This window comes from Zingiber officinale, chromosome 2B (assembly GCF_018446385.1).
Source record: "Zingiber officinale cultivar Zhangliang chromosome 2B, Zo_v1.1, whole genome shotgun sequence".
Lineage (NCBI taxonomy): Eukaryota > Viridiplantae > Streptophyta > Magnoliopsida > Zingiberales > Zingiberaceae > Zingiber > Zingiber officinale.
In genome coordinates, this window is record NC_055989.1 from 149657335 (window position 1) to 149681765 (window position 24431).

Genomic DNA, 24431 nt, shown 5'->3' on the forward strand with positions numbered 1-24431 from the left:
GACTGATTAATTTTTTAGATAAAAAGGAATTGATTCAACTAGCAAAAATTGATTTTTTTTTTTTACAGTTAAATTAATTTGAGGGAGAGGATAAACAGAAAATAAATATCATAATTTGATAATTTTAAAATTATGGTTCATAATTTAAATATTTCATAAACTTATCTATTTAATTCGGTAAAAAATTATTTTTAAAAATCTATTCACAGCTTGTACGGTTGCTAAAAAATTAAAAGTACATTTATCGTCCCGGTCGGACCCGTACGGAAGAGGAAGAATTGACTCGGTGTATGAATTTTGGCAGAAATTGAACTTGGAAACAGAATCCAGGAAGAGGTGAAATCAGGTTCATAATTGTACAATGATCGGGCAATAGGTTCGGAGTAATTCATGTAGTGCTTGGGAATCAGGCTCAAAGTCATATAATGTTCAGGAAGAGATTTAAACTTCAGTTCTTACTATGACTAACATTTCATGCGTTAGCCATTACATCATCCTCAAAACACTGATCTGAGCATCTTGACAAAAGGTGAAACTGTCACCCAAACGGCCCCCTGGTCCCGGTCCCATAAGATTTCAGAGAGAATAAATCACGATTAATTCTAGACAGGATAGGTGACTGGAGGTCGAAGGAATTTTTGACGCAACAGACCAAGGTTTTATCCCCGAATGCAACTAGCGACCTTCAACCCCACGACTTCATTGACAAGCTACAGGCACCTAACCAGCTGATCCAGCCCGTGGGGGCACTGATCTGAGCATCTTGCATATACAATGGATCTGAAACCAAATGATACTCACCTTCTTAGTCTCGTAGAGGTGCGTAGACAGGAATGAAAATTCTTAGTCTCGTTCGCTGGATTAAGGAACTTATATCTTAACGAGGAAGAAAATACAGAATTTTTTTTAGCAAAGATATGACATTGTCAAATACAAGATGCTTGTTCCAAGATGAAATGGAACAACATACAATAGTTTTGCCATAGAAAATAAAAGTAACATCTAGACTCCAGAAAATACTATTTTCCTTCACACAAGTAATAACATATAAACTGCTACATAAGAATGAATTTGAAGTAAATGACATTTTTGAACTAATTAACAACCATGGGGAAAAGTCAAGCAAACCCTTGTTTATCTTGCCGTTGGTCCAGAAATCTCAGTCATTCTAAACACTCCTATCTCAGAAGCACTGTTCAAGCTCACATCGCTTACTTCTGAGTATGGATTCTCTCTGCGTGTGACTGTGTTCGCAGTGTTATAATGAGAGTTCTCTAGTTCTAAACTCTCTTTCAGCTGCATCACAACTTCTGTCATATTTGGTCGTTGTTGGGACCTATGTGCTGTGCATTTCAGTGCAATATCAATGCACTTCCAGACACTATTTATGTCATACTCCCCTTCCAGTCTGGGATCTACAACATCCTCAATGTTTCCTCTGTCAAGTCCTTGGAGCATCCATTGAACTAGGTGTACATTTTCAGTACCTGGAAGTATTGGTGGTAGCCCAGTGATAAGTTCCAAAAGAACTACTCCATAGCTGTACACATCACTTTTCTCGTTGAGTTGGAAGGTATTGTAATACCTGACAAGTGATACAATAGATATCCAATCATAAATTTTGCACAAAAATAATGAAAGCTTAACGACACTTTAAGTTGAAATTGATTCCTTCCTTGTTAGTCATTATACATAGAGATAATCACTAATTCAGAAGATTAGTCATGGAGAGATGGCTTGATATGGCCATGGATTTTCACAATTGTGCATATGCTTGCTATTATTGGACAAAATGGATCTACGGTCTAAAACATGCAAGATATATGATTTAAATGTGATGATCCAAATACCACGTGCTAATTCCCTATAAATCTTAAAATAACTCATGATTCTTCAAATTTGTTTGCCTACTTATTGCTACAACTACTAATGTTTTCGATGGTTGCATTTCATTCATGGATAGAAAAAGCATATATATTATGAACCAAGGCTTCTTTCCTATATTTAAAAAAAATGCAAAAGTAAATCCTTCAAGTATATAGAGAGATGGATAGTTATATTACACTATGAATTTGAAAACGAAGAGTTCCATGACGAATTTTCAATTTTTTGGATTCCTTGGTTACTATCTTTCTCTAGAGATGCTTGATTCAAACAATTAAATAAATGAAAAACAATGACATACTCAGGATCAAGGAATCCAGGAGTTCCCACCACTACAGTGGATGTATGACTGCTCGCCTCACTTAGAAAAGCTTTCGAAAGCCCAAAATCAGCTATCTTAGCTTCCAGAGTTTCACTCAAAAGGATATTTCCTGACTTCACATCTCTATGAACCAATGGTGGTTTGCATCCTTTTTGCAAATACTCTAGCCCTGCAATGAAATTCATTAGATGAAACAAGATGGTCTCGGATGAATGGTCTTGAATTTATGCATGGGGATATTGATACTTGACAGTTCACATTATTCCAAACCTAGTGCAGCGTCAATTGCCATATGAAGACGTTGTCTCCAGCTTAAAGCCCTAGCATTGTTTGCCCTACCTGAATCATGTCAAATTAACAAGTCATCGGCATTAAATAGGGAAAAACAATAAGTTACATGAAGTAAAGATTGCTTTGTATAAGTAATAGCACTATTACTCTGTTGGTCAGTAGTGCCTGGCAAAACATTGTAAGATAAATAAAAGCATTTTTAGACATCATTCTCTCTTTGTATTCTCAGTTGTATTCAACTTGTATAAAACTATAATTCAATTTTATAATTAAAAATTTACTTGTACACAGTAGCAATTGACTACCATGCAAGTTATAAAGAAAGTGATATTATGAAAGGAACCGATTATTAGATAATGATATTAAATGTAGTTTCAAACCTCGCAGATGATCTTGTAGTGTTCCTTGAGACATAAACTCATAGACAAGCCCCAAATGATTTACTTCATTGCAGTAGCCGACCAGAGAAACTAAATTCCGATGGTGAACCCTAGTCAAGTGTTGGGCCTGGAAAAATGCAACCAGTGATGTTTACAAACTAGAAACATCAATATCAAACTAAATCAAAGAAACAAATGTGATGGGGCAGTTAATGTTGTGTAGGGTTTGACTAGTCAGGGATAGGAGAATTGTTCAAGAAAACTATTATTACAATTCTGAAAAATAATAAAATTTCATCAGCTCCTTATTGAAAATGTTTTGTAAAATATCCAATTTTATATATTCGTTACCCCTCTCCGTCTTTGGTTACACAAAATCTCCCTATGGGTTCACATTCAACAACCATATCCAAACAAATAAATTCACATATTCACATATGTATGAGATTATTTACCTCAGCAAGAAACTCTTTAGTTCCTTGTGATGATGAATGCGATAGCATTTTGACCGCAACTTGAGTACCGTCTTCCAAATGTCCATGGAAAACAGATCCAAATCCTCCTTTGCCTAGAATCTTTTGAAAGTTATGAGTGATGTTCTGTAATTCTGTGTATGTGAATTGGCGATTTTCAAACTGTAATGCATTATCTGTTTGCTTTGGGAAACCATTATGTGGATCCACTGAGTTGCCTCTTCTCAATCCTTTCAAGTTTCAAATAAAGAATGAGATTGTTAAATGAATGTCAAAAAATCTATGACGGTCTACTATTACTTAAAGAATTTCAAGAGTTTATCAAAGAAATCTCACCTTGTGTTTTCCTCACTCTCCAAACTATTGCTATCAGCAGAAGAAGTATTAACACGGGAACTATACAAAGAATCACGATTGTTGATGTTGATGTTTTCTTCCTTTTTGGTGCAGGCATCACATTGCACAATGTACCATTGTTACAAAGATGTGGATTCCCATCTAGTCTGCATAAGATTATAACTTGCTTGATGGTTAAAGATATGTATGAAGTTGTGAAGAATTCTCCAACCAAAAAAGAAAAGAAGCAGCTAAGTTCAAGAACAAATTGAATAAATTTTAATGCCAAATTATTACCCTAAGTTTAAATAGCTAAACTCCTAATTTTTCTTGACTCCATTCCTAGATCTCTTTAATGATCAAGCGAGCCCTTTCGTATTATGAATCATTAAAGAAAAATGGAAAGACCTAAACTTAAATGGAACACAAACCTTAAGGTAAGTAATCCATTTTGTGCCATTTCAAGGAGGCTTTTAGGAACTGATCCATTTAACTGGTTACCTGTCAAATCACTGCACGCAAATCATGAAATGTTAAACCATTATCTACCTTTTCAATAAAGTGAACCATTATCCGCGTAAGCCGGATACTTTGTGCCAATTAAAAAAATTAAAAATAAAGTGAAAAAAGGATTAAGAACTATGCTTACAGTAGTTTGAGAGAGCTTAAGTTTGCTAGAACACCAGGTATTGGCCCAGTTAAATTGTTGTAAGACAAGTCCCTAAAAAAAAGTGATTAAAGAACAATTGTTAGCTGATAATTCCTTCCATGACATTCCTTTGTACACGGCTCTAAAATGTTGCATGGTTTCATTACAAATTCTTGCATGGCCTGGCATTGACCCCAACAATCCAAGACTGCTAATGACTGTATGCCATATTCAATGAATATTGAAAGGAAAAAAAAAACAAATAGCAAGCAATGAGTAGCCTTACAAGTATTGAAGGGCACTAAGATTAGCAACATATTTGGTTATTTCCCCAATCAGCCCACTTGATGACAAGTTCCTGCAAAACAATAGTGACTAATAAGAATCTTACAGAATTTCCAAACGGTTGGTCCAGGTATTTCATGATCAATAGTTTGAGTTAGATGAACTTGTAGAACTCACAAAGCAGTGACTCTTGAAGAATTTGACAAGCTATAAGTACAATTTAGTCCATCCCAAACAAGAGCACTAGGGGAACATGGATCTCCCATCCAATTCCTCTGGATCCGATATCGCTCCTTGATCACTGTCATGGCATCAACTGTAAAAAAAGAGAAAAAAAAATAGAAAAAAAATGTCAGCTAATGTCATTGCTTAGAAGATAATTAGAATATTAAGCAAATAATCGGCACCAAAATTCCCAACAATATCATATCAATAGAGATCAATCTGCTCAATATCACATGTAACTTCCAATCCCAACACCTGTTTCAATCTGTGGTTTTTTCACATTATGCTGATTTGTTTTGATCCTTTTTTCACATTATGCTTAGTATCATAATTTAGTTTGTTTTCTGGCAGACATATCAAATTTAGGAAAATTTCAACAACTCAATATAAAGTTTTGAGCTAAGAATTTGAGTTGGAAAAAAATCATGGGCAACAGAGAGAAGTGAGGAAAAAAAAAGGGGCGAAGGAACGAAAGCGGCTACATACCATCTCCAACATCCGAGGGCACGGAGGTGTTGCTCATGGTCATGTATAGCTCGAAGGCATTGAGGATCGGCGGGAGAGTGGAGTTGCTGAGAGCCTCGAGGGAGATGTTATAGGTGGGGAACGAAGGGAGGGGCACGAGGCTGTAGACGGCGTCCGAGTAGAGGTAAGGGGGGGTCATTATATACGCCAGGAATCCATTCACGTAGATGTTGAACTGCCGAGATTGATTGGTGCCGGTGAGATCAAAAATCTCGGATATGTGGAGGATGGGGAAGAACTGGTTGAAGTGGCCGGGGGAGGGATCCCATGCGAGGACGAGGCTGGAGGAGTTGATGGGGGTGACGGCGGTCTGCATGACGACGGATGGAACTTCGAACAAGTCCTCGGACAAGTTTTCGACGGTGGAGTCGGTGGAGACCTCGTTCCAGTTCCACTCCGATGAGTTCCATGGCGTCCACACCCGATCGATCGGGTCGTCTGATACCTAGACAAGATAGCGCGAAGCACATTTTAGTCCAAAAATAATAAAAAAAAATTAAAGATATTTTATAAATATAAAATCATACATATATATTTGTAAAACTAAATATTTATAGAAATTATTGGTAAAAAAAATCATCATATTAGCGGTCGAGCACAGATCTTCTGGACCATTTTTTATGGTTCAAGAGATGTGTCATTCGTATTTACGGTCGGATCATGGTCGCGATCCTATCGCAAATAGTTGTGATCCCTTCTTAGGTTCATCGTCCCCATCAGGTTATAGTTTTTGTTCGGAGCGGGCGGTCGGAGGCCGCCCGAAGGCCTCCGGTGGTGGATAAGTGGCCAGATTATTAGGCGTCGAGCGAGGGTGTCCTCCGAGCGGCCTCCGGCCGCCCTCTCCGAACAAAAAATATAACCTGGTGGGGATGATGAACCCAGAAAAGGATCGCAATCATTTGCGACCGGATCGCGACCGCGATCCGGCCGCAAATGCGAGTGACACATCCCTTGGACCACAAAAAATGGTCCAAGAAATCCTGCCTCATTAGCGGTCTTCCAAGCACCCCCAATATTACTGGTAGAAAGGTAAAGTAGAGAAATTCAAATGGCAAATTCCTGTGCGGATCTATAGAAACAGTGAAACCCTCAATTGAGTTTCAAATTATCAATTTTTCGTGTTCAGTTCAGGTCATATTTTCGTGTCCAGTCAAAAATTATCATCCCTAATAATTACAATTTTTTACCGAATCATATAGGTAAGTTTTTAAAATTATCAAATCATATAGGTTAGTTTGAAATTATCAAATCATATGTCTATTTAGGGGTGTCAAAAATGAACCCGACCCGACGACCCAACCCGAATCGACCCGAAAAAAATCAGGTTCGGGTTGGACATTTTCGGGTTCGGGTCGGGTTCGGGTTGGAGGGCATTCGGGTTGAAGATTTTCGGGTTGGGTCGGGTCGGGTTCGGGTTGACCCGGGTTGACCCAAATATAGGGTTTAGTGGGGTTTTTTTTAGGGTTAAATCAAATTTTATTTTGAAAATTAAGATGTTTTATGTATATTAATATCAAGTTAGTATGATAATGATGAAATATTGAGATAAAAGTGAAGAATTATAGGGAAAATAGCTCCAAAAAGTCATTTTGAATCGAATTTTCGGGTTACACGGGTTGGGTTCGGGTTGGGCGGGTTGGTCGGGTTCAGGTTCGGGTTTAGGAGTTTCGGGTTGAATTCGGGTTCGGGTCGGGTTCGGGTTGGGTTATAAAAAAAAAAAAAAAATTTAACCCGACCCAACCCGACCCGACCCATCCGAATTGACACCCTTATGTCTATTTCCTATTTTATCCTTATCGGTCAATTGATTTTTGTATCAGTCGAATCGATTTTATTTTTAGCAAAACATTGAATTTTTTATCAAATCAGTCGATTGATTTTTTTTTAATCAATTGACTGATTTACTTTTTTTTTTTATCAAAGTTGGTTTTAGACAAAATCAGTTGATAGACCAAACAACCTCGGTTGATTATATCTATACCTTCAAATGTCAATTTGACTCAATATATTGAAAGCAATAATTTTTTAAACATAAATATATTTGAAAATTTTAATTCATGTTTAAAAAATCATTACTCTCAATACATTAGGTCAAATTATTATTTGAGGGCATGGATATAATCAAGATAGTTAGACAAACACATAGGAATAAGTTTCATATCAATCCGAGGTCATTTAGTCTATCAACCGATTTTACTCAAAATCAGCTTTGGCAAAATCAATCGGTTTTGGGCAAAATAAACCAATGAACCAAATGACATTGGATTGATATGAAACTAGTACTTATATGTTTATCTACATCTCTTGATTATATTAATGTCCTTAAATGTCACTTTGACTGAATATATTGAAAACAATGATTTTTTTTAACACGAAAATTTTAATTCATGTTCAAAAAATCATTACTTTCAATATATTTGATCAAATTGATATTTGAAAGTATGAATATAATCAAGAGACGTAGACGAACATATAGGAGTATAAATATAATCAGGAGAGATAGACGAACATATAGAAACTAGTTTTAGGTCAATTCAAGGTCATTTGGTCCATCAATCGATTTTTATCCAAAACAGACTGATTTTTGTCAAAATTAGTTGATAGACCAAATGACATCAGATTAACATAAAACTAATTTCTATGTATTCGTCTACCCCTCCTGATTATATCCATGCCCTCAAATATCAATTTGACTCAATATATTGAGAGCAATAATTTTTTGAACATAAATTAAATTTTTTAAATATATTCATGTTCAAAAAACTATTGCTCTCAATATATTAAATAAAATTGATATTTAAAATTTAAGAGCATAGATATAATTAAGTGAGATAAATGAACACATAAAAACTAGTTTAATATCAATTTGAGATTGTTTGGTCTATCAGCCGATTTACGAATTAATTTTTTCAAGCACATTTATGTTCAAAGAATCATTACTCTCAATATATTAAATAAAATTAACATTTGAGGACATGCATATAATTAGAAGAGATAGACGAACACATAAAAATTAGTTTCATATCAATCGAGGTCATTTGGTCCATCAGTCAATTTTGAACAAAATTGACTAATTGACCAAATGACCTCAGATTGATATGAAACTAGTTCATATGTGTTCGTCTACTTCTCCTAATTATTTCTATGCTCTCAAATACCATTTTGACCCAATATATTGAAAACGGTAATTTTTAAATATGAATTAGAATTTTTAAATATATTCATGTTCAAAAAATCATTGCTCTCAATATATTGAGTCAAATTGATGTTTGAGGGTATGAATATAATCAAGAGAGATAGACGAATACATAGAAATTACTTTCATTTCAATTCGAGATCATTTGGTCCATCAACTGATTTTACCTAAAATCAATTTTGATAAAAAAAATAAATCAACCAAACATTAGCTAATATAGAGACCGTTAATATCACTGATCTATATTTAATCCATCAACTTATTTTATATTTAGTGAAATTAGCTTGGCACTAGAGACCATTAATATAGCGATCTATATTTTTAGTGAAATTAGCTAATATTTTTATAATATTTAAACCAAACATTAACTTTAATGATATTAATTTTAATCATTAAAAATTTCATAATAAGATACTCTCTCTATATATATATTTAAAATTATAAAAACCTGATGTAGGCAGATTCTGCTCCAAAGTTCAACCGGGCGGACAACACCAAACTCCTCCACTCGTTCGCCGCCGGATAGCGATCGTCCTTCAGCGGACGCAAGTCGATTCCGGAGATGAACGGCGTCCCCTTGCCGGTGTTCACCAGGCACACCGACAAGTACCTATAAGAAAAGAGATCGCATTTGATGATTGTTCATTCAATAATTAATTTTCTGGTTTTACCTACTGAACTATACCCGGCGGTGGCCACCGTGATGGTCTCCGTCCAGTAGGATGATTCCGCAGTGGTCACGTTCACCCTGTCCCAATAGTTGACGCCGAGGTGGAGTTCGAAGGACTGCGGCTGGCCGCTGAGCCCGTCGTAATTGCCGTAGACGAACCACGCCCGGAGGAGGTACTTGGACCCCCGGGCCACCGTCGGGGACCGGATGGTGTAGCAGTTGCGGGTGCCGTTGGGGAAGGCGCGGAGGGTGTGGAAACGCGGGTACAAACCCACGTAGGCGACGGAGATGTTGCGGTTGACACCTGTGTCGATGAAACCGGCGTCGGAGACGTAGGAGATGTTGGCGAGGGGGTCGACGTAGGAAGAACCAGACTCGATGCCGCAGTCGATGGAGAGGAAGCCGAGGGCGTCGGTGGATCGAGAGCGAGCTCCGGCGGAGGCCATGGCGAAGGCGAGGAGGAACGACCACAGAAATCTGGAATCCATTTTCTTCTTCCGGTTTGCAATCGCCATGGCGAAGCAGAGCTTCTTCACATTGATGCGCGTTTTATGCACCATTTTGGTGTCTTGAAAACTTTCACTTCGCTCCCCGTTGTTTCTCTTGTTACAAATGAGTCCCGAGCCTCTAAGCTCATCAAAAGTGCGCCACCGCCAAGTTTTTTAATTTTTTTATGACCCTTTTTCCTTACATTAATTTAGTTCGCCTTGCCTAATGTTAGCCTTACAAAGGTGAAGCTAAAATTTAAATTGAAAAATAATCAAAAGTAATGAAAGGGCTTTGAAAAATAAAAAAACAGGCCATTTTATAGAACCGAGTAACTAAGGGTGTTTGGTTGATGAGTTTGAGAATGAGGGAATTGAATGATAATAAAAGATAGTATTTGAATTATGAATTTGAGAATTATATTTTGGGAATGATTATTAGATTTATGGGAATCAACCAAACTTATATAACTTGATGGGTTTCATTTCCATTTCTATTCTCATTTCATTTTACTATCAAATTCATACCCATAATGATTCCCATCATATATGGACTAGAGGATATGCCTCCAACCAGACATATGCGGTTGACTGACATTAACTGTGCACTTTATTGGAATATGAAAATTTTACAGGGGCAAATTGAAAATGTTCCCTTTGATCTAAATTTCTACTCCGATCAAGATACAACGTTCACCACGCACCAACGCACGCCAGGTGCGTGGGAGGCCTGTCGGCTGACTTTTGAGCTGTGCACGCTGTCCTGCCGCAGACTGCAAATCTCCTAAAGGACCAGGACAGGAAGGGTAGTCAACGAGGCCGAGATCGCTTCAGGATCCTGGCGGACGTACGCGCACAAGCAGATTTGCACGGAGTTGACTTTGCACAGCATCACGCCCATCCTTCGCTTTGACTTTGAAGTCGTCGCTGTATAAGTTATAATAAGTGGAGCGCTTCTCCTCCCTCCCACTTTGACCACCTCCGAGACCTTTGGATTGATCAAAAATTATTCACCAAGAATCATTTAAAACTCCAAGTTAACTCTTTAGCCAATTGGATATGATCGTTTAATGGCAGTTGGGAGGTGGCCATGTCATGCTCATCACGTCGTGAACAGCCAAGTGTTGCCTGGAAATATATGATTTTTAATGAATATTTTTTAAGTTAAATATTAGTTTGACATTATTTTCCTAACATAATTTTGTATCAAACTGAAATATTTTTTTATCTTTGCGATTTGGTGTCAAACTGAAAACCATCTCAAATCCCAATTTTGTAAAGTTCATTGGTCGATTAATACATCCTAATTGATTGATAACTTTGTTTCAGTTTTTCCAATAATGAATACTGGTCTTATCTTTGCTCAATATCCAATCAAATTTAATATGCCAAGACTTTCTGTTGTCCAACGTTAGATTAAGCTGACGTGTCAGGAATTCATCATAGATTTTTCGTTGACTTACATCATATCAACTTTGACTTGTCTTGAAGTTATCATTGTCAATCCTTTGACCTATTTAAATTTCTTATCTTATGTCTAACATCCAATCAATCATGGTACGTATCAATCATGGTATGTTAGGAATTTCCTTTTGCGTGATATTCAGTCACCTTAACTTGTAACGTAAGATAAGATAGTAATTATCCTACAAGCTGACAAGAAAAGGGATTAAAGGAAAAGACAAGATGAGAAATGCCAAAAATAAAAAAGAAATCCGTCGTTCTTTGAGTTTTATAAAAAAAAAAACTTTATTCAATATGGGGGATAATCTCTCAAAGAGCTAAATATAACGCTTATATAGGTAAATCTAAACCATATATACTTGAAAATCCAAAATACCCTAAAAAAGGAATTACTAAACATAGTAAAAACAAAGATGTTCAGCAACTCTAAAAAACTAATAAATGGTGTTTTTTTATCCTAAAGTTGGCAGTTACATGTTATACCTAGTAATAAATGTAGATATGTAAAAAAAACTACGCGTGAACATAGACAGAGCCTTGATTCGATATCCGACTCAAAAATTATGATCATTTGAAGTTAATTCTCTTATGTTGGTCATACATCAACTTGCAAGGACTTCCAACATCTAGTCGATATAGACCTACTAAAACTTTCTGCTTACTAATTCTCTATTGGACATTCGACCATCAAATGTCCAATTAACCATTAACTTATTTGGACTTTTTTACTATTAAATATTCGATCAACTTTATCTACTTGACGTCTCACTCAATCCAACTAGCATATTGATAAAATATTGAAACTCAGCTTAAATAAATTCGAACTTAATCAATCTAATGAACCTTGACAAGAGATCGATTGTACCAATAATTTTTTCTAAGCATCTTGACCACATAAACCAAGATATAGAGGTCGACCCATTCAAACCCGAGATTTTTATTTGAAAACACTAGCTTCTGCAAGTCTCAATTTCTCAATTTGAATGATCTTAGATATCAAATATGCTAAAATAAAGTATTGATGACGATTGGCTACACCTAACATTATTGCCAAGGATTGAGGAACTTGAATCTTAACACAAGGAACAAGAAAAATTGAGAATTTTTTCATGTAACAAAGAAGTGACATTGTCAAAATACAATACAAGAGGCTTGTTTCAAGATGAAATAGAAGAACCTACAATAGTTTTTTACCATATAAAATAACAGTATCATCTACACTCGATCAAATACTATTTTTCTTCACAATAGCAATAACATGTAAAAAAGTTACACGAATGAATTTGAAGCAAATGATATTTTTGAACCTTAACAAACATTATGACATAGTTTTAAAAGGGAAGAGTCGAGCATATCCTTATTTATCTTGATCTTAGTCCAGAAATCCAAGTCATTCTAAGCACTCCTATCTCAGAAGCACTTTTCAAGTTGATTGTGTTTGTAGTGTTATAATGAGAGTTCCCTAGTTCTAATCTCTCTTTCAGCTACATCACAACTTCTAACATGTTTGGCCATTGTTGGGACCTTTGTGTCGTGCATTTCAACATGATATCAGCACACTTGCAGACATAGTTTATGTCATGCTGTCTTTCCAGTCTAGGATCTACAATATCCTCAATGTTTCCTTTGTCAATCCTTTGGAGCATCCATTGGGTTAGGTGTACATTTTTCATACCTAGAACTATTAGAGGTAGCTCAGTGATCAGTTCCAAAAGAACGACTCTGAAGTTATACACATCAATACTTTTCTCACTGAGCTGGAAGGTATTGTAATATCGGACAGATGATACGATAAATTTTCAATCATAAATTTTATAAAAAAAACAGAGTATGAAAGTTTAATGACACTTTAATTGAAGTTGATGCCTAATTGTTAGTCATTATAGAGAGAGAATCACTAATCCAGAATATTAGCTGGGGAGATAAGGCTAATGGCTGGATATGGATTGGGATTTTCACAATGTGCATGTACTTGCCATTATTGGACAAAATGGAACATGCAAGATATATGATTTAAAAGTGATGATCCAAATATCACATGCTACAGCCCTATAAATCTTAAAACTCATGATTCCTCTTTATTTAACTTGATGTGCATTCTCCCAAAGGTTCCTCGCATAGACGCATAGTACTACTCTCGAGACGAGTATCATTGAGATTAAGAAATATATATATATATATAAATAGTCTTCCCTGTAAATGAAAAGTGTGCGATTGAAACATGAAAATATGACTGAATTGATCTTAGTTACTTTTCGATACAGGGTGGAATAAGGGAGGAGATTCTCGAACGAAGAAAATGATCTAATTATTTCGAAAGAATTGAACGAGGAGCCGTATGAGATGAAAACTTCATGTACCGTTCTGTAGAGTGACGGTAAAGGTGACTATATATATATATATATATATATATATATCCAACTTATGGCGATTAATCCTGAGGATTACCGACTTGACCTCACAAAAGTTTTCCACCGGCCACTTGGATAAATCGAGAAGAACTACATATTCAATAATATATTAAATATACATGAGCAAATGTAATATTCAATTTAGCAAAAAATTGATCAAAATCAGTTGATGAACCTAGAGAGTTCAAAAGGATATGAAACTAGGTCTTATATGTTAATTTATCTTATTCTCCTAATTACATTCACGCTCTCAAACATTAATTTAACATACTATATTGATAGCAGTGATTTTTTTTAACACTAATCAAATTTTTTAATTGATTGCCCCACATCAGGTCAACCTTGATATGTCATAAATTCATCATTGCTAATCCTTTGGCATATTTGAAGTTCTTATCTCATGCTTAACATCCAATCAATTATGGTATGTTAGAACTTCCCTCTTGCATAGCATCCGGTCACCTTAGCTTGTAAGGATTTTCAATATCCAATCGACTTTGACCTACTAAAACTTTCTGCTTTCCAACTTCCTATTGGACTTTCAACCGCCAAATATTCAATCAAACATTGATCCACTTGAACTTTTCCACTACCAAATATTCTATCAACTTTGATCAATTTGACGTATCACTCAATCCAATTAACATATTGATAACACATCGAAACTTAGCTCGAACAAACTCAAACTTGATCAGCCAAATCAACATTGATAAGAGAACGATTGCATCAATAATTTTTTCTAATCAGCTTGACCGCATAAACCAGGACACGGAGGTCGACCAATTCAGACCCGAGAAAACACTAGCTCCCACCAGTCTCAATTTCTGAATTGGAATGATCTTAGATATCAAATATGTTAAAACAAAGTATTGATGAGGATAGACTACACGAAACATTATTGCCAAGAACTTGTATCTTAACACACGGATCAAGAAAAACTTAAGGAATTTTTTCTATAACAAAGAGATGACATTGTCAAAAACAGAAGATGCTTGTTTCAAGATGAAGTGGAAGAACATACAATAGTTTTTGCCATAGAAAATTAAAGGATCATCTACACTCCACCAAATACTATTTTCCTTCACACAAGTAATAACATGTAAAAAATTACACAATAATAAATTTGAAGCAAAAGACATTTTGAACCTCAACAACCATTATGACAATTTTAAGAGGGAAGAGTCGAGCATACCCTTGTTTATCTTATCGTTGGTCCGGAAATCTCAATCATTCTAGATACTCCAATCTCAGGAGCACTGTTCAGGCTTACATTGCTTACTTCTGAGTATGGATTCTCATTGCGTGTGAATGTGTTCACAGTGCTATCATGAGAGTTTTCTAGTTCTAAACTCTCTTTTAGTTGCATCACAACTTCTGTCATGTTTGGTCGTTGTTGGGACCTTTCTGCAGTGCATTTCAACGCAATATTAGCACACTTCCAGGCATAGTTTATGTCATACTCTCCTTCCAGTCTGGGATCTACAATATCCTCAATGTTTCCTTTGGCAAGCCTTTGGAGCACCCATTGAACTAGGAGTACATTTTCTGCACCTGGAACTATTGGAGGTAGCCCGGTGATAAGTTCCAAAAGAACCACTCCGAAGCTATACACGTCACTTTTCTCGCTAAGCTGGGATGCATTGTAATACCTGACGAGCAATACAACAGATTTCCAATCATAAATTTTGTACAAAAATAAACATAGTATGAAAATTTAACTACACTTTAGTTGAAGTTGATTGCTTCATTATAGTCATTATACAAAGAGATAATCACTAGTCAAGTAGATTAGTTGTGGAGACATGGCTGGATATGGTCTGGGATTTTCACAATGTGCATATGCTTACTGTTATTCGACAAAATGAATCTACAATCTAAAATATGCAAGATAGATGATTTAAACTTTTGAGTGATAATCTAAATACCACTGCTACTACCCTATAAACTTAGAACTCATGATCCCTCTTAGTCTGACTTTATGTATTTTCTATTAATCTATTTCTTCAAATTGGTTTGCCTGCTTATTGCCACAACTACTGATGTTTTCAATGGTTGCATTTCATTCCTAGATATGAAAAGCATATATATCATGAACCAAACCTTCTTTCCTTCATTTAAAAAAAAAGGTAAATAGTTGAAGCACGCAAGGAGATGGATAGTTATATTAAACATGGATCTCAAAATGAGATGTTCCATGATAATGGAACTTTTTTGTTTGTAAGTTTGTTTGTTTTGATAGCTTGGTTACTATTTTCTACTAGGTAGAGATGCTTGCTTGAAACAACTAAATGAATGAAAAACAATAACATACTCAGGATCAAGGTATCCAGGAGTTCCCATCACTACAGTGGATATCTGATTGTTCGTCTCACTTAGACAAGCTTTCGAAAGCCCAAAATCTGCTATCTTAGCTTCCAAAGTTTCACTCAAAAGGATATTTCCTGACTTCACATCTCTATGGACTAATGGTGGTTGGCATCCTTTGTGCAAATACTCTAGCCCTGCAATGCAACCCAATACATGAAATAAGATTGTCTCAGATGAACGGCCTGGAAATCAGGCAAGCAATATTAATAATTGACAGTTCACATTATTCGAAACCTCGTGCAGAGTCAATTGCCATCTGAAGACGTTGCCTCCAACTTAAAGCCCTAGCACTGTTTGCCCTGCCTGCATCATGGCAAATTAACAACCCATCAGCATTCAGTAGGGGAAAACAATAAGTTCAATGAAGTAAAGATTGCTTTGTATAAGTAATAGCATTGTTACTATGTTGGTCAATAGTGTCTGGCAAAACATTGTAAGATAAATAATGAATTTTTAGACAGCATCATTATCCCTTTGGTACTCTCAGTTGCATTCAACTTGAAAGAAAATTATAAATTAATTTTATAATTAAAATTTTACTTGTATAGAGCAACAATCAAATAAGAATACACTTGTAAGTCCTTGAAAAGATTCATTAACTATGTATTTGACAGGAGAATATATCTTTAAATAGTTAGATTGTAAGCTGAATCTAATTCTAGTCACCTGATTGTCATGCATGCTATAAAGCAAATGATATCATGAAAGGAACCAACTATTAGATAATGATATCAAATGTAGTTCCAAACCTCGCAGATGATCTTGTAGTGTTCCTTGAGACATAAACTCATAGACAAGGGCCAAATGATTTACTTCATTGCAATAGCCAACCAAAGAAACTAAATTCCGATGATGAACCCTAGTCAAGTGTTGGGCCTGAAAAACATAATCAGTGATGTGTAGGAACTAGAAACATCAAGATCCAAACTAAATCAAAGAAACAGAAATGAATGAGACAGTTAATATTCTGTAGGATCTGACTCGTCATAGATAGGACATAATTGTTCAAGATACTATTAATACATGTTTGAAAGAATAATAAAATTTCATCAGCTCCTGATTTTTTTTGTGTAAAATATACGAGTTTATACATTCATTCCCTCTCCCCGTCTTTGGTTATGCAAAATCTCCCAATGGAATCACATTCAACAACCATCTCCAACTAATTAAATTGAACCATCCACATATGTATAAGATTTATTTACCTCAGCAAGAAACTCTTTAGTTCCTTGTGATGATGATTGTGATAGCAATTTGACTGCAACTTGAGTACCGTCTTCCAAATGTCCATGGAAAACAGACCCAAATCCTCCTTTTCCTAGGATCTTTTGAAAGTTATTAGTGATGTTATTTAATTCCATGAATGTGAATTGGCGATTTTCAAGCTGCAATGCATTATCTGTTTGCTTTAGGAAACCATTCGATGGATTCACTAAGCCACCTCTTCTCAAACCTTTCAAGTTTCAAAAAAAGAATAAGATTGTTAAATGCATGTCAGAAAATAGATGATGGTCTACTATTACAAAACAATTGCAGAAATATCACCTTGTGTTTTCCTCACTCTCCAAACTATGGCTATCAGCGCAAGAAGTATTAACACCGGAAATATACAAAGAATCACGACCACCGGTGTTGATATTTTCTTCTTTTTTGGTGCAGGCGTCACATTGCATGATGTACCATTGTTACAAAGATGTGGATTCCCATCTAGTCTGCATGAGATTATAACTTGCTTAATGGTTAAAGATATGTTTGAAATTATGAAAACTCTCCAACCAAAAAAGGAAAGAAGCAGCCGAGTTCGAGAACAAATTATCAAACTTTAATGCCAAATTATTACTCAAAGTTTAAACAGCTAAGCTAAACTCCTATTATTTCATGACTCCTTGCCTAGATCTCTTTAATGATTAAGCAAGCCCTTTCATATTATGAATACTTAAAGAAAAAGGGAAGGACCTAAACTTAAAATTAACACAGACCTTAAGGTAAGTAACCCATTTTGTGCCATTTCAAGGAGGTTCGAAGGAACTGATCCATTTAACTGGTTTCCTGTCAAATCACTGCAAGCAATCATGAAATGTTAAGCCCTTTTCTACCTTTTCCATATAATGCAAGAAGGATTAAGAAATATGCTTACAGTAGTTTGAGAGAATTTAAGTTTGCTAGATCATCAGGTATTGACCCTGTTAAATTGTTGTAAGACAAGTCTCTGAAAAAAGTGATTATAGGACAATTGTTAGCTGATAATTCCTCCCATGGCATTCCTCTGTACAAGGCTCTAAAATGTTGCATGAATGACTGTTTGCCATATTCAATGAATAGCAAAAGTAAAAAGGAAAACAAATAGCAAGCAACGTGAGTAGCCTTACAAGTATTGAAGTGCACTAAGACTAGCAACAGATTTGGTTATTTCCCCAATCAGCCCACTTGATGACAGGTTCCTGTAGAACAATAATGGCTAATAAGAATATTACAGAATTTCCAAACGGTTTGAGTTAGATGTTCTTGTAGAACTCACAAAGCAGTGACTCTTGGAGAATTTGAGAAGCTATAAGTACAATTTAGTCCATCCCATACAAAAGCAATTGGGGAACATGGATCTCCCATCCAATTCCTTTGGATCTGATACCACTCCTTGATCACTGTCATGGCATCAACTGTAAAAAAGAGAAAAATAATCAACAATATAAACTAATGACATTGCTCAGAATAAAAAATAGAAAACAAACACTACTAGCATGCGACCCGTCTAAGTATCTTAGCTAGCAGTCGCACACCCCAAATCAAATATTAAGCAAATAATCAGCATGAAAATTCCCAACAATACCATATCAGTAGAGTCCATTGAATAAAGATTGATCTGCTTAATATCATATGTACCTTCCAATCCCAACACCTGTTTCAATCTATGGTTTTCGAGCTAATGTTTTTTCTCTTTATACTGATTTGTTTTGATCCTTTTCCAACACCAATTATCATAATTAAGTTTTTTTCCTGGCAAACAAATCAAATTTAGGAAAATTTGAACAACTTAATGTGCACTGTTGTGAAGGTGGAAACTTCTTTTTCCGTGTCCACTCTGCCTTAGGGCTTTCAGTAACATTCAATCGAGCAATTGATAGGCAAGATATTTCTTCTCCCTGTTCCACCGAAAGGGGCTACATACCATCTCCAGCGTCCGAGGGCACGGAGGTGTTGCTCATGGTGACGTATAGCTCGAAGGCATTGAGGATGGGCGGGAGAGTGGAGTTGCTGAGAGCCTCGAGGGAGATGTTATAGGTAGGGAACGAAGGGAGGGGCACCTCGCCGTAGACGGCGTCCGCGTAGAGGTAAGGGGGGGTCACTATACTCCCCAGCGTGCGCAATCCATTCACGTAGTAGCTAAACTGCCGCGATTGATTGGTTCCGGAAAGGTTAAAAATCTCGGATATGTGGAGGATGGGGAAGAACTGGTTGACGTCGCCGGGGACGGGATCCCATGCGAGGACGAGGCTGGAGGAGTTGATGGGGGTGACGGCGGTCTGCATGACGGCGGAGGGAACGCCGAAGAAGTCCCCGGGGACGTTTTCGACGGTAGAGTTGGTGGAGACGTCGTTCCAGTTCCGCTGCGAGGAGAAGCTCCATGGCATCCACACCCGATCAACCGGGTCGGCCGGATACCTACGAGGAGGCGCGGAGCACATTTTACCAGTTTAGTCCAAAAATAATAAAGAAATTATTTAGAGATTTTATAAGGGCAAAAACAAAAAAGGATGACCTTTTTTCAATTAACGTTAAATGACAATCAATTAATGTAAATTATCCGAAATACTCCTAAACCAGATTTTAAAATTTATAACGATTGGTATGATTATTTTATGTTGATTTTATTTATTAGAAAATTATAATTGTATTAAAATAATATTTTAATAAGTAAATCAAACTAAGAAAATTATATGACAATCATTATATTTTAAATAAATATTATTTTATCATAATAGACTGTATGTATAAGTTAACAAATAGATAGCCCAATGTATAACAACTAATCGCTAGATTTTACAAAAATATCATTATCTTATATCGATTTTAGATATTAGATTAAAACGATATCTCAATAAACAAATTAAACTAAAAACACTTTATAACATATATATATATATATTACATTTCAAATGGAATTCATTTAATCATAATCAAAATTTAACTAACAAGTAGGTATTATAATATGTCTAGTTTAACTTCTACAATAATATAAATATCTTATGTTGATTTTGTTTATCGAAGAGTGATAATCTGATTAAAATAATATTTCAATGAGTAAAATAGACTAAGAGATTATCATGATACCCACTACATTTCAAATGAATATTATTTTATCACGATCGAATAGAAGTTTGTAGGTAGCTGGTATGCCCTAGGGTATAGCACAGATAGTGAGTGCATGATATCTATGACCTAATAGCTAGGGATCGATTCTCAGAAATTGACGATCTATTTTTTATAATATAGAATAGAATTATTTTAATTGATTTAAAATTACTATTACAATAAATGTTATTTATTAACTTGATTAAAATTATATAACCTTGACTAAAATAACTTTAGTTTGGTTAAAATTCCTTTGAAAATATTATAGGATCCTAATTCCTATAATAATTTTGATTGATTTTAATTAAGATGAAGATAAATTTACACAATTTAAATAAATTCGATAAAAATATATTTTAATAAATATTAATTTATATATAATAATTTTAATTAAATTGAGTTTATTTATTTTACACGTAGCAATTATTATTACAATAATGATAAAATAAAAATATACTAAAGTGATATTTTAATATTTAATTAATTTTTTATTAAAGGTTAACAAAGTTTCAAAAATATATTATATAATTTTTTAAAACTTATACTAGTTGCCATTCAATTACTTTTGCAAGTCATTTAATAATTTGTTTCTGTGGATACTTCCAATCTAAACCATATCATATTTTGATAGAGGTACGAAAAGTCAAAAAATAAAAATAAAGTATTGAATAGTTTGTAAAGTAATTTAATCTAATATTAAAAAAATATGGTGGATGATAAGTACTCTAGTTTTTTATATATAAATAAAAAAAACATAAAATTATATAAATTATAATAATATTAAATTAGTGAGTCATATATTATGAAATTTTAGGAAAAAATAATAGTAAAAAAAAATAAAGAAAAATCATGATAATTGAAAAACATTTGAATTTATACTTGAAGGTTGACAGTAGAAGTTATTCAATTTATATTTATACATGATATTCATCGACTTAGAAAAAACTTATGATTGAGTCATAAGTAAAATTATATGTAGAATTCTAGAAAAAAAATTATTAGCATAACATATATTGAATTAATTAAGAATATGTACGAGGATATAATAATAAAAGTGGAGATTCCAAGATGATTAACTGAAGTTTTTTTCATAAGGATAGGATTATATTAAAGATTAACCCTAAGTTCTTATCTTTTATGTTAATCGCAAACTCATTGGATATATCCAAGATATGGTATCATGGTGCATGTTGTTTGCCAATAATATTATTTTAGTACATGAGATATTGAAAAAGGTAATGCTAAACTTGAATCTAGCTCAACGAAAAACATGAGAAGTGAAAGGTTCTAGGTTTAGTAGAGTACAAATGGAATAGAGGATAGAGTATAATATAAATTTAAATTTAGTAATATTAGACGTAATGAGATAATTGTTAAGATGGAAGATGATGCGTTATTTGTAACTAAGAGTTTTAAGTATTTAGAATTATTTTTTTGCAAAATATAGAGAAATTAAAAAAAAAATGTCTTATATAGAATACATTGAAATAGAGGAGAGAGCGTCAAGTGTTTTTTGTGTCGTAAAGTACCTCTAATATTTAAAGTAAAATTTTATAAAATGATTTTTTTATGTTATAAAGTACCTCTAAGATTTAAAATAAAATTTTTATAAAACAACGACTAATTTGCTATGTTATATGGAGTTGAATGTTAAACTATGACTTGAGCATATAAGCATAAGATGAAAGTTGCATAGATAAGAAAGAATGTTAAGATGAATACGTGGACATAAAAAAATGGACAAGATAAAGTAATAAAAAAAATTAGAGAGAAAGTCGTGATTGCACCTATTGAAGGAAAAACTCTAGAAGATACACTTAAAATGATATGGATATGTACATAGATGACCAATAAATATTTCAATTAGATGATGTAAAAGTATAACAAATGTGTAAATTAAATGAGGAAGAAAAAGATTAAAAAAACTTGATTAACAATAATAAAATTAGATAAAATATATTTAAATATAAATAATGATATAGTAGCATATAGAGTCTAATAACGTAAAAGGATTTATATGCATGACCTCATCTAATGAGTTAAGATTTGATTGATTGATTGTGTATACTAGTTAGCATTAAAAAATAAAATAAAATTGTCACCTTGGCTGCTCCTCTAGGGTGACCCTTGGAAGGAAAGTAAATCACGAAAGGCCTCATTCAACAAAGAGGAGTTAAGGCAACTAAGGGACATTTCACATCCGTTAAAAATCAATTCCAGGTCAATTAATAGTAACATCCTTATATAAATTAACTGTGCTACCCTTGTCGTATAATAGTTATGCTATATAAGAGGATGAAATTCAAATTAGCTAATATTTTTATAATATTGAACCTAAACATTAAGTAATGATATCAACTTTAATCATTAAAATTTTTTGGTAGGATTTAACTCTGTGTCAGTTTTGGTCCTTCTATGATCATTTTTTTAGGGATAAAATCTTATGATCATTTAAAAGTGCAAAGTGTTTTTCAAGATTTTTATTTTCAAAACTTATAATAATAATAATAATAATTACCTGACATACTCAGCCTCCTCTCCCAAGTTCCACCGGCTGAAAAGTACCAAACTCCGTCGCTCGTTCGCTGCCGGGTAGAGAATGTCCCTCAGCGGCCGCAAGTCGATCCCAGAGATGAACGGCGTCCCCGTGCCTGTGTTCACCAGGCAAACCGACAAGTACCTAAAAGAAAGACATCACATTTGATGATTGTTCATCCAATAATTCCCTAATTTTAGCTGTTATACACTGTACCCGGCGGTGGCCACCGCGATGATCTCCGTCCTGTAGGATGACTCCGCGGTGGTCACGTTCACCCTGTCCCAGTAGTTGACACCGAGATGGAGGTGGAAGGACTGAGGTTGGCCGCTGAGCCCGTCGTAGTTGCCATAGAAGAACCACGCTCGGAGGAGGTACTTGGAACCCCGCGCCACCGTCGACGACCGGATGGTGTAGCAGTTGCGGGTGCCGTTGGGGAAGGCGCGGAGGGTGAGGTACCGCCGGACCCTGACGTCGGCCATGTAGGCGACGGAGATGTTGCGGTTGACGCCGGTGTCAATGAAGCCGACGTCGGAGACGTAGGAGATGTTGGTGCGGTGGTCGACGTAGGACGAGCCGGGCTCGAGGCCGCAGTCGATGGAGAGGAATCCGATGGCGTCAGTGGACTGAGAGCGAGCTCCGGCGGAGGCCATGGCAAAGGCAAGGAAGATCTGCCACCAAAATCTGGAATCCATCTTCTTTTTCCGGAATGCAATCACCATGGCAGAACAGAACAGAGCAGAGCAGAGCTTGTCCTAATTTTATAGTATCTAGAACAATTTTCATTTTACTCCCCATTGTTTCTCTTGTAACAAATTATTCCCGACTTGTAAATTCATTACATTTGTGAGTAAGTTTGCTGTTTAATTTAATAAGAGTTTATTTTTTTATTTAATATCTGTAAAATCAATTAAATGAATAAACTTTTATATATATAACCATTAATATTTATAGATAAAGATTATAAATTATTCATAGATAATATTTATAAATAATTTACACGAATAAAGTTTCTAAACTATATTTATTAATAAAATATTTATCAAACTTATAAAAAATAAGAAATTTTTAATAAATAAATAAATAACAAATAAAATTGTAATATAAACTCACTAACCAATCAAAATTTAAAATTTGTTAAAGTTTCAAATAATAAAATAAACTTAATAGAACTTGGGAAAGAAAACCAAGCTAAATTTTGATTAGTTTTAGACTTAATTTTTTTATTAAATAAGTTTGAATAAAATAAAATTTAGCACAGCTTATCTAGTTTTCCCCTTACAAATGGTGAAGCTAAATTTTATTTTGAAAAATAATCCAAAGTATTGAGAGGGCTTTGAAAAATAACAAATAAAATAAAGGTGAAAAAAAAATCAATTTTTTTATTTCCATTCGCCCAACCATGAGTCATGATAGAAACACGGTTGACTTCGATATCCACTGTGCGCTTTGCTCAAAAGTTTACAGGGGGCGAATTGCAAATTTTTCCTTTGATCTCGTTTCATATTCCGAACCAGATACAACGTTTACCACGCACCGATGAACGCCAGGCGCACGTTTGGCCAGTAATCTGACTTTTTAA

General features: G+C 34.8%; 1 protein-coding gene across 3 annotated transcripts; it reads right to left on the reverse strand.

The window, feature by feature from the left end:
- Positions 1-905: 905 nt before the first annotated feature.
- Positions 906-23568, reverse strand: LOC122047791 (probable LRR receptor-like serine/threonine-protein kinase At1g05700). 3 transcript variants are annotated; one of them, XM_042609269.1, is made up of 13 exons: positions 23066-23568; positions 22832-22993; positions 19130-19623; positions 4798-4936; positions 4622-4693; positions 4336-4407; positions 4118-4198; positions 3687-3853; positions 3333-3580; positions 2878-3004; positions 2477-2545; positions 2186-2375; positions 906-1585 (listed from the first exon to the last, which is right to left on the reverse strand). In XM_042609269.1, the coding sequence occupies exons 1-13, from the start codon at positions 23542-23544 to the stop codon at positions 1135-1137; spliced, it is 2751 nt and encodes a 916-aa protein (XP_042465203.1). In that variant the 5' UTR covers positions 23545-23568; the 3' UTR covers positions 906-1134. The 3 variants fall into 3 exon arrangements, with proteins under 3 accessions (XP_042465203.1, XP_042465202.1, XP_042465201.1); XM_042609268.1 differs by lacking the exons at positions 3687-3853; positions 4118-4198; positions 4336-4407; positions 4622-4693; positions 4798-4936 and adding exons at positions 17509-17675; positions 17943-18023; positions 18101-18172; positions 18333-18404; positions 18482-18620 and having other exon boundaries at positions 911-1585; XM_042609267.1 differs by lacking the exons at positions 906-1585; positions 2186-2375; positions 2477-2545; ... (5 more) ...; positions 4622-4693; positions 4798-4936 and adding exons at positions 14577-15245; positions 15908-16097; positions 16198-16266; ... (5 more) ...; positions 18333-18404; positions 18482-18620.
- Positions 23569-24431: the final 863 nt, after the last annotated feature.